Raw genomic sequence first — 18,424 nt, 5'->3', positions numbered from 1 at the left:
ATCAATTAAATTGACTTTAAAATTTGCGAAGTTTAGAATGGAGTTTGTTATAGGTCTCATCAATAGGATCTAAATAAATCATAAGTGGAAGCGAATTTAAGAAAGCCAATTTTTTTTGAAATAAGTTTGACTTTAAGCTTAAGTGGTGATGCCTTTTTCTTGTTATAAAAAATCATAGGACCTTTAACCTCTTGGAGATATGTTACTGGATGAGTCATTAATTTGTTAAATTTTTGTGAGGCAATCTGCTGAAAGTGTTATAACCAAGGTGAGAAATTTAAGACACACCTCTTCGCTATTAAAGTTTTTCAGTAAATATGATGCAATCAGAGAGACTTAGCGACTTGTAACCTAGTTCCTTTGACAATTCTTGATATGATGTTTGGTTTTGTGGTGTTAAGAAATGTGTCTGAGAAAGAGTCATTAGAAGAGCGAGTTGAGAGAAAGTTGTGACTAGAGCTCTGCAAAATTTTTTGCTGCCCGAGTCCAACCCGAGCCCTATTTAAAAATTCCGTTGTCCGAGTCCGATCCGAGAATTCAATCCCGACTAAAATTATTTTAGAATTTGGGTTAAAAAATTAAAAATGATCTGTATTTATTCACATATTTTTACCTTAAAAAAAGCATATTTAACCCCCATAAAGAGGCTACAATTATCAAAGATAGTTGCAAAACCGAGTATAGAATTTTATTTAATTTGTCACATAGACATATTAATCAGGGATGTGAGCCCGAACCATCATATTTTGACTATACCCGAACCCAGTTTTAAAAGTGGAGAGTCCAAGGGTTGTGTCAAAATATTTTTAGAAATAATATTTAAAAAAAAATTTTCACTTTATTAAAGAGAGTGAAACTTCTGAATATATAAAAAGAATGATACTAGAAACATTAAATAAATCACATATTTCTATAAGAAATGTTTATATAATTACTATAGATAATGGTGCTAATCTTGTAAAATCAATTGATGAAATTAATTTACAGGAAATAATAGATTTCTCCACAAATATATATTGCAACAAATGTGCAGCCCATACTCTACAATTGGCTGTTAATGATTACCTAAAAAATATTCACTTTAAAACTATCATTCATAAAGCAAGAGGTGTTGCAAAATATTTAAGACTCACCCAATTGCAAGAATTTTAAAATCAATGAAAAGGCTAATGACAATATGAGATCGTACAACACGTTAGTCCTTAATTTTTAAGCTAGACGAGTTTGAAAGATTGCTGTACTAATTTTATTAAAGCATGTGAAGTCGTTTTGTAGGAAGAGGATAGATGCCAAACAAAGAACCTTCCTAGTGTATTAGTTCCTTTAAAAATAAAAACTTTAAGATTACAATCAGAACAATCATGTTTATCTGATTCTTATGGCATATGGATTAGATGCCGATAAGATTTAGAAAGATTTAATAGTCCCTTTTTATAAGAAATATTAGAAAACACGAAAATTCAAGAGCAAAAATATTTGCAAAATAGTGTTGTATACGCTTCTATATATTTAGACCCTCGATATCAATTTTATTTGAGCAGAAAGATGGCTAAAGACCATCTTTAGGATTTATAGCATATGAAAAACTCCATTATTTACAACATATTGCAGCTACGACAATTAGTGTTCTGCATCGGGCCTAATTTTTCAAGCCCGGCCCGAAATTTCTTTTAAAAGTTTTGCCGGCCCAGCCAGGCCGGAATTTATTTAAATATAGAAATTAATTTTTATAATTATTTAAAATAAAAGACATATGTTATATAGCGTTTAGTTTCATTAAATTAAATCAAAATTTTTTATTTTACATAAAAAATACAATATAAAATTGATAAATTTAGATACATTTAATAAAATTTCCGCCTAACTGCAGATCTCTAATGACAATACCTACTGGTTGTAGTGATAATAATGATAATGATAGCAACATTGATGATCTTGAAACTTTACTTTTAGATGAAAAAAAAATCAATTATCATCAGATAGAAAGGAGGAAGAAAAAATACCTATTACATTTTTAATAGAAAAGTTCTCAGAAGTTAAGAGAATAAATAAGGATACAAATATTATAAAATACTGGGAAGAAAATTCTTAAATATATCCAGAATCATCTTGTCTAGAATCGTCATGGCTGTAACGAAGACACAAGTACAATAATTTATGAAAATAACTATCTATTTTAAGTCAGCATAGAACGTGCATTTTCTTTGAATTATTTTCATATTTACGTGGAAATTTCAAGTATGATATTTTAGAAGATATTATGATTGTGCGACAGAATAAAACATTTTATAAATTTCATTTTTATAATTTGTATATATGAAGTATAATAAATGAATGAAAAAATCTTATTTTAAGTCATTTTATTTTTATGTTATCTAAACCCTTATCCTTTTTTTAAATTTGATTCCTGCACCCAATCCCGGATTTTTTGTCCAAGGGTTCACATTCCTGATATTAATAGAATCAGAATATGAATATTATGACATATAAATAATGTCAAGTTTATCAGGCTTCGTGCTAGTCCTCCTTTTTTCAAAAGAACGACCCAACGAAAACGGCCTTAGCTGGGGTCAGGCTCAGGTCGGGCTACCTCTTACAGACATATCCCAAGTCCAAGAAAAAGTTTTCAATGTCCGATCGGGCAGCCCGTGCAGGTTTCTTGTGACTCTAGGATGCGGGTAGGCTCAGGAAGAGATTGAATGAAGTGGCACCTGTTAATTATAAGTCCATGAACCCGTTAATTATACGTCCATGAACCCGGAATAAACGTAAAATTTTTAAACAACAGATTTTGAGTTTAAAAGTGTTGATCATTGAAACGTATATGAAGCGAATGAAGAAAATCGACTGTAATATTAAAGGTGCTCTCAAATTGGATTCCACTCATGATTCACTTGCCCACAGATGGCGCCTATCTAGAATTCCTTCCCAAGCACCCTTTATCCACTTTATCTTTAATTAAGTAAATTGAAGATTGAAAATTTTTAATTTTATAATTTCACTTCTTAATATTTTAAAATATTTTCGTAAAGTTACTCATCATCCTAAAATTTATATTTCAATTTAAAAAACAAAAGAGTTACATAATCACAGATGTTAATGTGGTTAAACGGTTCGATATAGCCAATTTAAAATTTTGATTTTTGCCAAAATAATATTACGCAAGTCTCGAAATTTTGCTAATAGATGTCCAAACTTTTCTGACATCGATGAGCAAAATTTCTAGGCTTGCACGATAATTTTTGCTAAAATATTGGGTTAATCTTTTCTTAAAAATTAAGCCGTTTAACAACACTAACAGTTATATTAATTTTAAGATTATAAAAAAACGTATTTTAACACCTAAAACAGCGTACTCCGATAATGAACTATTGCAAACTGTGTACGGAGGTTGGTTAGGCCATAAATTTTGCAAAGGAACTACGGTTACTTTATCCCGCAATTGGTCGTGTAAGATGTGATGTCGATGGCTAGATGGGAGTGAGAAAAAATAAATAAAAATGTTAATTTAATGAGTGGGGAGATCCGCATCTAAAACAAATAAATATACTCCTCACGTTCTGGCTAACATATTATGTAGTTTTATATTGCATTTATCCTATATTTAAAAAAATAAATATATGTACTTTGAAAATTATACAAATATTCTTTGAAGCCTAATACCGAAAATAAAACTATCACATTCCCAGACCTTTTGTCTGTGGACATTCCCAGACCTTTTGTCTGTGGATATTCCCAGACCTTTTGTCTGTGGACATTCCCAGACCTTTTGTCTGTGGACATTCTCTTCTAACAGCAAAATTTTATTCACCATTAATGGTATTAATTTGATTTGTAATAATAGATTGGCCTAGTACCGGATTTAATATCTGGAATCCTAGCACCAAAATTTTATTGACCATATATTATATATCCCCAGTAATGGATTGATTTGATTTGTATAATAGATAGGCCTAGTACCGTCTGGAATATCTCTACTTAAATCTCTTTCAAATTACTTTAAGTAGATTTTAAACAGTTTTTCTAAAAATTTAGGGTAAATCTTCTGCCCAAACTATTTAATATAATCATTGGATTCCATACTTAATTCCTTTCTCCGACAGCATTTCTTACTGTCCTTAATTGCGATAATCATAATAACTTTTGTTGTACAATATATAAGAGCACATAAATTAGAAGCAAAGAATGACCTGAAGGTTCCCCTCTCGACATCTTGCCCACTAAGTCTGACCTGAACTCCGTCCTTTAAAAGTGAACCATAAGCAAAGGCCTCCGCCAGAGCCCAATCTGCTTTTCTTTCTGACATCATCTCAGCTCTTTGCTTCAAAACACGTTTAAGCCCTTTAAATTTAATATAAATAATATATATTTTTTTTAAATAATTTACTTTTAACAAGAGTAAAGTATTCAAAATAAATTAAGGAAAGTTCGATAAAACTAGGGAAGGCTAACGGTTCTTTGGTCTTAGATTAAACCAGAACAGTTAAATCGACCTATATAAAATAGGGCGGATTCTGACTAGATCAAAGACCTGGTTTGTAAACCAAAGGTATAATGATCGTGATATCTACATAAATAAAAATTAGCCAGAATTTCTTAAAAGTGAATGAATGACACAAATAATTATTTTTTTTAAATCTTTCCCGACTTATTTTATTTTAATTTGGTATAATGTTTTCTAATCCTCGTTCGTGTTTATTTAAGTAATATAAATATAATAATACGAATCATCGCTAACCGCTATGCAAACTAAAAGGAGCTGGTGGAAATTCAGAAAACTTTTGGCCAATGTGATTTAATACAGTTTCGGGAACACCGGTAGAGCGGGTTTTTAGCGGATCTTTACCTTTGAAGAAGCCTTTGAAATTATCGGATGGCAAGAGGGGGGGAATAAAAAAACATAAAGTAATAATGGTTTTCTGTTGTATTTTTCATTGTATATGTATTCATAATAGTAATACCATCCCAAGGAGAATCCAGCCATTGAGTGTGCATCATTTTAGTTATTTGCTTGACAGTGTTGTGCGAACCTTCGCATATCTTCTTGTATTCTTCTTTTTCCGTCTTAATTTATTTTTTTTAAATTTTTTGTTATAAAGAATAGATAAATTTTAAAATTTTTAGATGTACCTAATATTGATCGATCTTGAGGTCCATAAAAAAAATTACCCTTCTGAGGAAGTATAGAAAAACTTAGCTACCAAAAAAATGAAAATTTTCTAGGTTTAATATAGTCTTGTTTTACCACATTCGTCGAATTACAAATAGTGAAATTCATAATCGTTACCTATCGAATTTACCATGAAATTATTTTGCTCTTAAAAAAATTATATATTTTTCCGTATATTAAATTGTGCACCAGACATACGCCATCGGGAACAGTTATGTAATATATATGATGCGTAGAACTTAATGTATCGTTGAAATAAATGAGCGATTTGTTAAATTTCTTTAAATCCAAAGCAGCACCGACCAGGCCTTTGTAGGAACATTTTTGACATTAAAAAATTGGGACTAGAGATTAAAAAAAATTGGTGCGGACAAGGTTACAATATAGAATCAAATAGAGGATTCTATAAAAGGGTTCAAGCTCTAATATTTTTTTCAAGGATTATGTAATTGATTCTGCTTTAAAATCGTTATCTAAACAGTAAAGGTCATAAGATACCCAGTTCGTAATATTTATAATTCATTAATAAACGTATTCCAAATGCTGGAAGGAATTGGAAATAAGTTTTAAAGAGCAGTGCTTTCCTTCAATAACATCGATTCGAATATGATGAGTTCAAAAGCAATTTTCTTATATAGATAAATTAGCCTCCCACTTCCCTCATTATATCAATCCCAATTATTAAATGGCATAAAAGTATTACCTCGATTTCGGTGTTACTGACTATTCCCTGTTTTATGAGTTTTTGAGCGTATATTTGCAACTGCCTTGGATGTTTCCTTATCTTTTGGTACATCAACGGTTGAGTAAAACTGGGCTCGTCAACTTCATTATGGCCATGAAGCCTGTAACATATCTATATATACAATAAGTATTAAATAATATGAATTTTTACTGATGTTAGAGGTGGAAGAAATATAGAAAAGAGCTCATTCGTTTGGAATGAATTAATAATTATTCCGAAATCTTTTCCCATCAAATTAAGTTGTCATAAATACCTTTATTATTTTAAGATACCCAGTTGCTTTTAAATAATTTAAGCTGTTTAATTTAGAGAAATTCCATTAATAATCTTACCAAATCGACAACGACATCCTTCCCAAATGTGTACCTCCATTCGGCTGCGACTTTGCATACGTAGGCCACGGCCTCGGCATCGTCGGCATTCACGTGAAACACAGGCGCATTAACCACGCGAGCTACGTCCGTGCAGTATGGGGATGAGCGGGCTACACGCGGATCCGTCGTGAACCCGATCTGATTATTGTTATAAACAAGTTTTTTTTATTGAATATAGAAGTCATATTGTCAAGCTAGTCTCTAAATTATTCTTATAAATTCCATTGATATTAATGAATAATTCTTAGTCTTATTATAAAAGCCTATTTGATTTGTTAGGAATGAGAACCTGATTATTGACGACTATGTGAATTGTGCCTTTCGTGGTGTAATTGGGCAATTCGCTAAGATGGAAAGTTTCGTAAACGACTCCCTGACCTGCGAAGGCGGCATCTCCATGGATCAGAATGCTCATCACCTTATTTGAAAAATTTCATATAGAACACTTGATAATGAGCAATCTTTTTTCTTTTAAGGCAATGGTGGACCACCAATTTAAAAAAAAATGAATTAGTTAATGTAGAGCTAAATCAAGAATTCTTCTCTTACACAAGTTGCATTGCAATTTGTATTACCAGCCCAGAAATATCCTTAATTATTTTTAGGGATTAATAAATAGTTCAAACTATTTCTCGAAATTTTTAAGGAAAGATAGCATTGAGAGAGAAGAGAAAATAAATATATATATTCATGGCATACCTTTTTACCATGAGTATCGCCTCTGTAGAATTGCTCGGAATATGTTTTACCTTGCACTACTGCGTCAACGGCTATAAAAATATTTAATTGATTATAATGATTAAGAGTTCATATAATATAATTTAGAGAAAATGTATTTTAGGGGGGAGATAACGTAAAGCTCTGTTATTCTTAATCGAGAATTGTTATATTATATTTTAGTATATATTAATCGGTTATATCAGGTGAAAAGGAGGGTAAAATTTTAAGCAAAGCTAGAAGTTAGAAGTATACGTAGAAGTGGGCCAAATAAAAAAAAATAGCAGATTTGTTTATGAAAACTAATGGAGTCTAAGCCCAACTCATGGTATACGTAGATGGTTCAAATAAAAAAAAATGACAGGATTTGCTTGATGAAGATTAATAAAGTTTAAACCTAACAGATGCCTCGGAGTGAAAGAAGCGAATTGAGAACATGAACTGGGGGGAAGGGGGATCTAACCATTCGTTTGAAAGATATTAAAAAGGAGTGTTATAAATTACCTTGAAATTGGTCCTTAACATTAGGAGTTTTAATGAAATCCGTTTCTATGAATTCCACTACTTAAATAAATGTCGGTATAGGGGGGGGGGGGGGTTACAAAGTGAGCATCAGTCCAAATTTAAGAGTAAATTATGGATTCCTTTAAAAGTGTTTAAAAAGGAATAATTATATTGTAATCGGGTTTTACTTCTCCTAGCAAATCAATTCATAATACTGGTTCAATAAAAAATTTAAAAAAAACCTTCCAGGTGGGATGGATTGGCGACGACAGACATGCGGATTTTTTTGCCATTGATTCGATTTATGCGTTCGTGTGACATACCTAAATGGTATTTGACATCTCCTGAACCCTAAATAATATTATTTTTTTAACATTACGTCGTCACGGAAACTCATTACATAAGATAAAAGAATTTCTTTAGAATATAATTAGGTTAGCAATATTATTATATTAAATTTTTTAGAAAATAGATTGATCATAAAAAGTTTAGATTTATAACTAAATTAAATTATTTAAAAAATAACTTTTTTGCGAAAGATCTCATTTAAAAAATACTTTTTAATATAAATCTTACAGAATTGTAATAAATTATGATATTAACTAGTGAAGCAAAATCGCTCCATTTGAGCCGATTTTTACTCTGTATTTTATCCAGAAAAATATTATGCAAAATGAGAATTTTTCTCATAGATGGCACATTCGTTTGGGCATCTTTTAGCGGAACCACGAGGCTTAGGCAATATTTCTATGGCAAAATATTGAGTTAGCGGTTTTAAAAAATGCTCAAATGGAGCGATTTTACATCACTAATATTCAACATTAAATTTATAATGCTTATTATACCTCATCGACAGATTCAAGAGTTTGAAATTGAGAAAATATAGCTTCTAAAGGTTGTCTGCAGACGTTAGCTAATATGTTCAGTCTTCCTCTAGATAATGAAGAAGTAAGTAAAACTTATCATGTAGATATTTATTTCATAATATATACCATTTATTTTCTAAAAAATATCATTGTGAATCGTAAACCCCTTTTACAAAACGATATTTTTCGAATTTGAAGAATATCATTGAACTATAAAAAATAAATTAATAATAATTCAACCTATGTGGCATTCCCATAACGAAATTTTCGATTCCCAATGAACTTGAAGTGTCTATGATTTGTTTCAGACCCGGGATAAGCACTTCACAGCCTTCGAGCCCGAACCTTTTTTCGGACGGGTATTTCTTCTCCAAAAATTCTTCAAAACTTATTTAAGGGTTAATGAGTAATAAAATTCGATTTAAAATAAATATATCGACCACCTCCACTCATAAAGAGCCAATAATAATTCGTGTTGATGATTTGTGATTAGTTATGTTAGCATAATGCATATGAATGACCTTTTTTTTAAATCGTAAATATAAATAGATCATTGACTTGCACTCCTTGTATAATTTTTAATCTCAAGAAAGTGACAATTTGATTATCATTATTAAAACATTTTTTTGATGAAAATAGATTCAATAGATATTTTAAAAGTTTTATTCCTATAAATTTCAAATTTTTTCTTTATGAAGAAATTAAACCAAAACTTGTTTTAAAAATATATATTTGTATTTTCTCAACAACAAAAAAATTGAACTTTTTTAAAAATGATAATTACACCTAGGCTTCCTTAATTTTTTTTTATTATATGGCAATGGCCATAAGAGCGCCATATCTATGGCGAACAGAGATGTATGCATGAAAATTTGATAGCGTATAAGCTTCTAAAACCATAATGTCCAACAGAGTTGTTAAAAAATACTTTTTAGATGGATTTAGATACAGATACATCTTCTAAAAAATTATCTAGATACAGATACAGCTCTAAAAAGTTATCTTGTTACAGATACAATTAAAAATGTATATATTTACTCTTAAATAAGGTTTGAATAAACCTAAATTAGTATTATATTGTGAAAATTCTTGAAATGATCTAAAAAATTTATTGATTCGATATCACATTTATCAAAATATAACTAAAATAATGATTTTTAGATATTAATATAATATATGATTAATATAAATAATTATTATATATCATTAATAAAATAATATAATATATGATTAAAAGATTATAAATAATTATTAGATTTCAGTAATAAAATATTTTCAAAATTTTGGTCATTAAGACATCCTCGTTTATCTGTAAAGACATTTTTAGCTATACTAAAAAGTCATTCAACAGAGGCGCTGGAAGGGATTGTGGTGTTATATTTAATGAATAACATTTTTATATCAGGATATTGTATAAAAATACTAACATCTCGGCATTCATTTTTGAAAAAACTATTAAAAATTTGTGGATTATCAGAATTTAAATCATTAACAATCATATCTCCTGCTGTGGGATACTGAAAAAAATCGGATATTAAATTATTGGTTTTTTTTTCACAGGTTAATTTGCACTCATTTAAGACCTTGATAATTCCTCAACTAATCTTTGTATTAATTGTTTTTTTTATTAAAATTTTCATCCATTTGTAACCATGTCCAATCTAGTTTAAGTCAAATTATTTTCATCTTCAAAAATTGTCCCAATAAACCTAAAATTATTAAATATTGATTAATTTATTATTAATTTACCTATCTTCAATCCCTTTAGGTAAGGCATTTAAGAGTGGTAAACAAAATTTCAGGAATTTAGTCTTAATAAATTCTGACATTAATTGTAAAGCATTATAAGTGGAGTTCCATCTAGTTATATTGGGACATATAAAATATCGGCCAATATTGTTTTTTATCATCTCAGCTGAATTTTGAGATTTATTTTGTTCCATATATTTTGGTATTTAGACAATGTTGTGCTATATATCTTAGAAATAAAATTTAAATATTATAATTAAAATTATAGTTTTACCTTCTATTGTTTACACTGCAAGGCTCTATTTGCATCTACAGTGGCAACAAGATTCAATGTATGACTAGCACAACATTGATGATTAGGTAAAATATATGATTCTGATATTCCAAAATCCTGAGCAGTAGTATAAAGACCTGATATTGATATTGGTGCAACTGTTTCTTCATCTTCCAGATCATCAATGGATTCACTAATATTTGCAATTGGCTTGAAACCTCAATCATAAATAAGTAATATTATGTTTATATTTAAAATAAAATAAACCTAAAAGATTTAATAAAGTTTTTGACATTATCAGTAATGGTCTTTGAGATTTTATTTTGTATGCAATAATCCTTTGCTATATCTTGTAAATTTTTTGCTATTTTATTGTATGACTATCAGTCATTCTTTTACAAGCCAACGCTACATTTTTTCTTTCCAAACTAGTTGGATCTATATAGTTTGCAGTGACTCTTATGTATGAACTAAAAATTAACATTTCTTAAAACTGCTCAAATAAATTGTTTGTAATTAAATTATTATACAAATTTAAATGTTAGCTATACCGGCGATAGGCATTCCAACAATCTGCTGTTGTGCATAATAACGATGGTTCTATTCGACTTTTAATGATTTCTTTCTTCTCATTCTCCCATCTTTGGGAAATTCTAGAAACCACTGTCTATCGGCAAATTATATTTTTTTGTGAAGTTAATATTTGATCATTTTTATAAATGAAGGATTTTCAACAATTGAAAATGACTGAATGCTATCAATAATAAACTCAGTTATTAAATCATCTAAAGTGGTTTAAATTAAAGTCTGAAGTCTCTTGGGAAAAAAATCAATGGACGATGAGCCTAGTCCAATATTTTCTATAATAGATTTTTTCTCCTTCCCTTTTTTTATTTGGATTAAAAGTGTTTGATGTTTTCTCTTAAAATTTAAAATTGTAAACATTTATTTAGTATCTATACCCTTAAATGTTTTACAATGTTGCAAGTTGGGGTATTGCTAACTGAAATTTGCATATTTTTTGGTAGACATGGCATACATTTTACTAATAGAAATTTGTTTTCTTTATTTTGAGATATTATTTTAAAATATGGTCTATAAAAGAATGTCGTCATTTTCGTCATCAATATTAATCTTAAAAATTAATATAATAGAATAAAATAAATTACCAATTCCATTGCAATTAAAAATGGCAAATTCCTTGAGATGGATTGTAATATCAGAATTTGCTTGTTATTGATAACTCGGACATAATATTTAATTAATATTTAAATATTCTTTTTTATATATAAGTTTTAATATTTTACATATATATATAATTTTTTAATATATATATTAATGTTAAGTTATATGCTCATATGAAATAAAATAAATTTTACATTCAAATATTTTTATTTATAATATAAAAAAGCGTTAAATAGAAGTATATCAAAATGTATCTTAAAAATCTAAAAACAGATACAGATACCTCTAAAATAATATATACAGATACCACATTTTTATATCTAGATACTTTAACAACTCTGGTCCAAGAATAAATTATTTAAAAACCAATCCAATTAATGGTCATATAATTTGAATATAAATTATATCGTAAAGCTTTTAAAGCAGGCTCAAAATAAATTCAGACTTGATTAAAAAGCCTTCTGGGCCTCTCTACTAATGCTATTAGTTTATTATAATTATTCATTCTATTCCGTTTTTCAAAAAAACCCTGATTAAATCAATCCAATAAAATATTAATAACCTTGGCAATACATTCAATTTAACGATTTATATCTTTAAATAAATTAAAAATATATATTTAAAAAAAATATATATTAAAATATCAACATTTAAATAGCGTTATAAATAAAAATTCCTTTCTGATGACCAAGGATAAAGAATTCAAATATAATAAATATCCATAATTAAAAAAAATATTTAATATGCAGAACATAAACACAATTTTCAATGGTGCTATTCCATATATTAATATAATAAAAGTAGTAAATTTAATTTATGAAGCTTAAAACGAATATAAAGATCTTTTTTTAGCACAATGAAATTTTAACAAAGAACCTTATATCACGATCCGCAACCTATTTCTTTCCTTCCTTATATTTTATAACAATAACAACGAATATCTTTTTTTTGTGAATTTTTAAATTATTTGTTTGATAAATCAAAAATTACACAGGAAAAGAAAAAAATATTTTATTTTAAATATACCCCGTGGATCGAGTCAATCGCTTAAGTATGAGCTTTTTCTCATCATCACCTATCTTCGTGACCCCAGGTGTTTCAAATTTACTGCGTATCCAATCGCATTGTTCTATATTATTTATGAACATGAACTCTAGGCCGATGTGCTGACAGTATACCTCCTTATAGGTGCATTATTTTTTCATATAAATTCAAATAGTGTTGATTAATCCCCTAACTTTGGCAAACTCCAATATGGCTTAGTCAATAGCTTATACCTAAAAAATGACTTAAATCCAGGGACTCAAACCGTAACGAATATTGGCCCAATTCAGGTTCAGATAAAAAATAAAGGTTCACAATTCAGATTCGTTGGTAAAAAATAATAATATTGTCTTTTCACATACAAGCGTATTAGAATTATGTAAAGAAAAAATACACTTTTTAAAAAAAAAAATATTTATCACTATCTGAATAATATCCTTATACAATTAAAATATTTTCGAAATTCTCTTTTGTCAAATTATATCTATAAGATAGAAGTATAAATTTTATGGCCGAGTACACATATATGGGTTAAATTGGGAAGCTGGCACCATCAAATAGCAATATATAAAAATATCTAAAAATAATTAATGATACTTATCAGTCAAAACTGATTATTAATCAACTTTAAAAGTGTTAAAATATCAAAAGGTTCCAACAGGTTCATAGACCTTGTTAGAGGTTCGGTTCAGATTCGAATCTTTGCTTAAGCCTACAAGTTGAGCCTCAATTCGAAGATCGATATCTAGAATAAAAATTTGTGTAAGTTATGCCGTTTTGGAATTAGCCAGACGTTAGGTGATTTAACAACAGTTCATAAAATAGTTAATGCATTTTATTAAAAATTTTGTTAAGTAGTATAAAGCATCACTGAGAGATTTAACTTTTGTTTCTTACAAGAATAATTTTAAAAAATTACAACTTTTAAACCGATATAAACCCAATAATGAAAAAAAAATTTGTTTTATATAATTGCGTATATAATATTTGTATAACCATAACTAACCTCTAATCGACTTATGATATCTTTAAGAGGTAAGGATCTTTTTTCGCCTCCAATACACGTCGATAGTGGTAAAACGTAGACTTTGTTCATATCCATCGTTTCTATTATTTTATATTGTCAAATTTAACTAGATACTAACACACTAATTCTATGATTTAAAAAAATATAATGGGGACATATATGACATGATTAATAATCTTTATTTATTAATTATATGGCTAAATCAGACATTAAGATAACCTTCTAGGGATAAACATTTTTCCCCTTTATGCGGAATTAACCTAAAAGAATTTATACGATAGTTGACTGATAAACTCTTCAGATCAATTTCAAAGCTATTCTTATATTATTCAATAAAGTATCCAACATGTTACAGGTGGATTTTTATTTTTCTAAAATTAATAATTTAATACTATTTTTTTTAAACTTTTGACTCTACGTTTAAGGCTGTTTCTTAATACTATTAATCATTACCCTTGTAACGAAAGTGTTACATAAAAGTAGAACAGAGCCTAATGAAAGTAAAAAAATATTTAAAAAGTAACGGGTTAAATTAGTGTTATATAAAAGTAGAAGAGAGCCTAATGAAAGTAAAATAATATTTAAAAAGTAACGGGCTAAATTAGTGTTATATAAAAGTAGAACAGAGCCTAACGAAAAGAATAAGTTTTTTAAAAAAATTATCTTCGGTTTGATTTTTTTTTTTAAAAAATTTAATTTTTGAATAAAACCGTATAAATTATTCGATGCGTGTTTTTTATGATTATATATAATTATAATTAGGATTGTGCCGATGTTTAATTAACATGGTTATAAATGTGTATATCTCGGAATTGCCACAATAGTAAAAAAATTTACTGATAACCATCATTTTAAAATAATTTATCAAACAAGAATATTCTTAAAAAAAGTCAGCATCGGCAAATGAAATGAGCCGTTTTTAGATCGGATTTTAACAATAAAAAATATGCCGATCCCATCCAGGACAAATTTTTATCGACCGATGACTTCTCTTTAATAATAATTTTGTTTTATGACAATATGTCGATATTCTAAAGATAATTAGAGAGCAGCCTATTTGGCATGAATTCTAAGATATAGACATTTATAACTAGGTGATTATATTTAGAAAATAAACTTTATATAAACCTATATTGTAATTACGAAATATAATTTGTGCGGGATTCAATTTGTGATAAGAGGTAGAATTTATCTCTAACGGATCTAATTTGGAAATAAAGTGTCCTCTAATCTATTTTGTTTGTTTTAAAATTTGAAAAAAAAGATTACAAGAAAAGTTATTTGTAAATATTCATTTTTTTTGATCGTCAATTTAACATCATAAAAACTATATAAAAAAATGTCTACTTTAAAAACATATAATTAAAAAAAACTTACTATAAAAGGATAAAATATTATGGCCCTATTTTTAAGTTGGGTTTCCAAAAAGGAGCCATGATTATATATGAACATAAAAATTTGCATTTTTTTAAAAAATAGAAAATTTGAAAACCTGTCAAATAATTGTTTTTTTTTTAATTTTAGGATTATTTTAAAAAAAATATAGTGATATAAATTCGGGGTAATGATATACAACGAATTTTATTAAAATGCAATAAGATCCTTTTTTATTATAATATGTAATAACGAAATCACGAGGTCGCTTCCGACACCCAAAATTAAAACCCTATAGCACGGAACCAGTTAGTAAGTTTCACTAGCTAGCTATCGTATTAATTATTTATAACTATCAATATTTTTTTAAAAATCTAGTCGGGAGAGGAGGAGGGGAGGGCTGAATCCTTGGATGATTAATTATAGAATTCAAGATTATATTACAAATTAATAGTAGATATTTTTCTCTAATTTTTTTAGTAACTGCTACTTTATTATTAGAACTATATTTCTGTCATTAATTTTTATTAAGATACTTTTAAGATATATAATTCTTTGTAGGAGGCGGGAGTGTTCATTATATCCCCCTAAAGAACTAAAGAAACCTAATTATTAATAGCTTGATTTTTAAAATATGAAAAAAACAATAAATGTAGTTATGCTTTTATAGGCCCTAAGTATGAATAAATTAAAAAATTCTTTACAAAATTTGTAAATTATGATAAATTATTGTGAAACTTGATAAGATCTTATGATATCTTGGACGTTTAAATGTTCGTCTACAATACTCAAAATTTCTTTATCCTTCAGCAGCGGAGCTGTTCTTAGATCTATAAAAATATTAGTGTTTTATATTAAAAAAACAATAATTTTATTTTCCACAAAACAATTAAAAGTGATCGATTTTACTAGTCTTCATGTTAAGTTTTGACAAATAATTATAAAACTAATGGTTAATGGCAAATCTATAAAATGAAGTCAAGTTACTCGTGAAAAGATTAAAAATGTATTTTTAAAATTTTATATATCAAAGAAAAATGGCTCGATTTTTAAAAATGGATAACCCAATATTATTGGCAAAATAATATTACGTTAGCCAAAAGATTTTTCCTAGATGGCAGAAAGTTTTAAACATCTATTAAAAAAATCTCGAGGTTTTCCTAATATTATTTTGGCAAAACCTTAATTTCAAAATGGACAAAATCGAGCCGTTTAACAGCACTATTCCAAAATACTTTTTTACGTTAGACTGATTTCCGGAATATATCTAGTAAAAGTTTTTTTTAAAATTACCTCCGTTTTCAAGGATCAATGGTCTCTGTGCAGGTTTAATGTCTATGTTATAGGCCGAAAGAGTCGGAGGCGTTGAATAAGCGTCGGATGATCTTAAACCGTTAACTTTGTTGGTGAAGTAAGCGTCCCAAGACTGCATTTGTATATATATATAATAATTGGAGTATATTTTATAATAAAAACTCTCCTGTAGTGGTGAGGACTTATGAGCAACTTTTTTATAAATTAATTTTTTGGTTTGTAATTTATTTAGGAAAGGTCAATAATGGCCTAAAAACAGTAGCTATAATTAGCAAATAGCGGTTACCCTTGGACGGACATTTACTCATTCTTTTAGGAATACTATATATACAATCGCATGTGTTTTCAACTTAATTTGATTTTTTTATAAATTATAAATGACTCCGAAGATTAGCGGCAAAATTGCCTACAATTCATGAGATAAGTAATCTAAAGATGCTGAAATATTTCCCAGAAAAATCAAATTTTAAAAACGCTCAAAAAATGATTTAAAATTGAAAAGATAACACATTGCCGCTAACATATATAATATTTTAATTAAATAGTAAATTCCCAGATCAAAATTTGTACATTTTAATATATTATTATACTAACCAACCAAAATGAATTACTAATGACCATACTCATTATATATATAATATAACTAAATTATAATGATGATACAGTCAAATGTTATGAAAATCAAAATATATTTCAATTCATTTCACAGGGGTTTTATATTATATTTTTTCAAGCTTTTGATTTTTGATATATATTAATAAACCTAGGTAAATTCCATAATAAATCAATATTATGGGAAAACTAAACTCTGGATAGTTAATTATTGATTGTTTTTTATCTTTCTTTATTAGGTTATAGAATATAATATTTAGTAATTTAAGATATGATATTAGTTACATTCAAACTCTATTATATTTAATGACCCTATTATCAAAATTTTCCAAATAAAATATATTGGATGTGTTTTTTCCGGCAATATATTATTTTTTTCAAATTTAAAAATCTGATCTTACTAAAAATGTATTCCAGCATGTTTAGAATTCCTATCATATAAATAAATTATAGACAATTTTGCGGATAACCTTTAATTCAATTATAATTTATATAAAAAATCTGTGGGAAATTATGTTAAGTTCAAAAGTTCAAGACAAAATTGTCCAAAATTCATAGGGTAAGTATTCCAAACATGATGGAATACATTTCCGGTAATTTTTAAATTTTAAAAAACGAGCTAAAAAATTATTTATTATTGAAAAATGACATATTGCCGCCAACACATATATATATATATGGCTAAAACATCGTTCCAAGAATGGAAAAATTAGATAATGGGACGGAAAATATATTGAATTCTAAAATTCCTTTATGTTAATACTATATTTTTTTGGGAAAATAAAAAGGGGGAAATATTAAAATACATTCGAAACTTAATTTTGTTTTTTTTTCATTAATTTTAGAGAAAATACTCTTATAAAAATACAAAGCCTGAAAACAAATAATTCAAGTGAAATGTCATCCTTATCACCGATATTTTAATTTTTTATCATAATAAGCTTTTTGGCCTCGTATATCTTATTTATTCATTTTCGTTTCCCCTATAAAAGTTATTTAAATAATAAAAAGAGAAATGAATTATGAAAAAATTATGAATATGAACTATAATATGAAAGCCTTTATTAATATTTTATTTAATAAAATGCGAAAGGTATATATTATATATATAAATATATACTATATTATATTATGTTCCGTTAAAAAAAAGTCTAGAACTAGAAGTTTATAAAGTAACGAAATCTAACGTTAAGCTATTCCCATATATAATGGTTAGAGAGCTCTTAGTTACATTTCAAATATAATAGAATTACAGGAGGTCTAAGTTATGTACCAAAAACCTTTGCACATTCCTAAAATATTATCCCAAATATGAAATAGTATAAGGAGTGACCGGTGTTTCGAAAAATAATAGGGGGGGGGGGATATTTTTTTAACAATTGACAGTTTTAATAGTTAGGCTTAGATTAAAAATCGGCTAAGTCTAATTAGATTTAGCCTAAAAATTATTAAAGCAATTGAAAGTATTT

At 27.6% G+C, this 18,424-nt stretch overlaps 1 protein-coding gene across 2 annotated transcripts in view; it reads right to left on the bottom strand.

The window, feature by feature from the left end:
- Positions 1-18,424, bottom strand: part of LOC135926404 (2-oxoglutarate dehydrogenase complex component E1-like) — a 31,325-nt gene that overhangs the window by 7,149 nt on the left and 5,752 nt on the right. For both annotated transcript variants that reach the window (XM_065462270.1, XM_065462271.1), the window contains exons 2-17: positions 16,323-16,455; positions 15,768-15,859; positions 14,784-14,886; positions 13,635-13,735; positions 12,611-12,765; positions 8,617-8,763; positions 8,356-8,443; positions 7,753-7,861; positions 6,989-7,059; positions 6,579-6,707; positions 6,248-6,427; positions 5,874-6,026; positions 4,962-5,064; positions 4,739-4,858; positions 4,191-4,341; positions 3,343-3,470 (exon numbers count right to left, since the gene is read on the bottom strand). In XM_065462270.1, the coding sequence (XP_065318342.1) occupies positions 3,343-3,470; positions 4,191-4,341; positions 4,739-4,858; positions 4,962-5,064; positions 5,874-6,026; positions 6,248-6,427; positions 6,579-6,707; positions 6,989-7,059; positions 7,753-7,861; positions 8,356-8,443; positions 8,617-8,763; positions 12,611-12,765; positions 13,635-13,735; positions 14,784-14,886; positions 15,768-15,859; positions 16,323-16,455 (1,963 nt within the window). The remainder of the gene's footprint in view (positions 1-3,342; positions 3,471-4,190; positions 4,342-4,738; positions 4,859-4,961; positions 5,065-5,873; positions 6,027-6,247; positions 6,428-6,578; positions 6,708-6,988; positions 7,060-7,752; positions 7,862-8,355; positions 8,444-8,616; positions 8,764-12,610; positions 12,766-13,634; positions 13,736-14,783; positions 14,887-15,767; positions 15,860-16,322; positions 16,456-18,424) is intronic.

Source organism: Gordionus sp. m RMFG-2023, chromosome 3, assembly GCF_954871325.1.
Source record: "Gordionus sp. m RMFG-2023 chromosome 3, tfGorSpeb1-WG-v2, whole genome shotgun sequence".
In the NCBI taxonomy this organism is placed as follows: domain Eukaryota; kingdom Metazoa; phylum Nematomorpha; class Gordioida; order Chordodea; family Parachordodidae; genus Gordionus; species Gordionus sp. m RMFG-2023.
The sequence above is the reverse complement of the archived record's forward strand: the minus strand, read 5'-3'. Positions and strand labels throughout refer to the sequence as shown.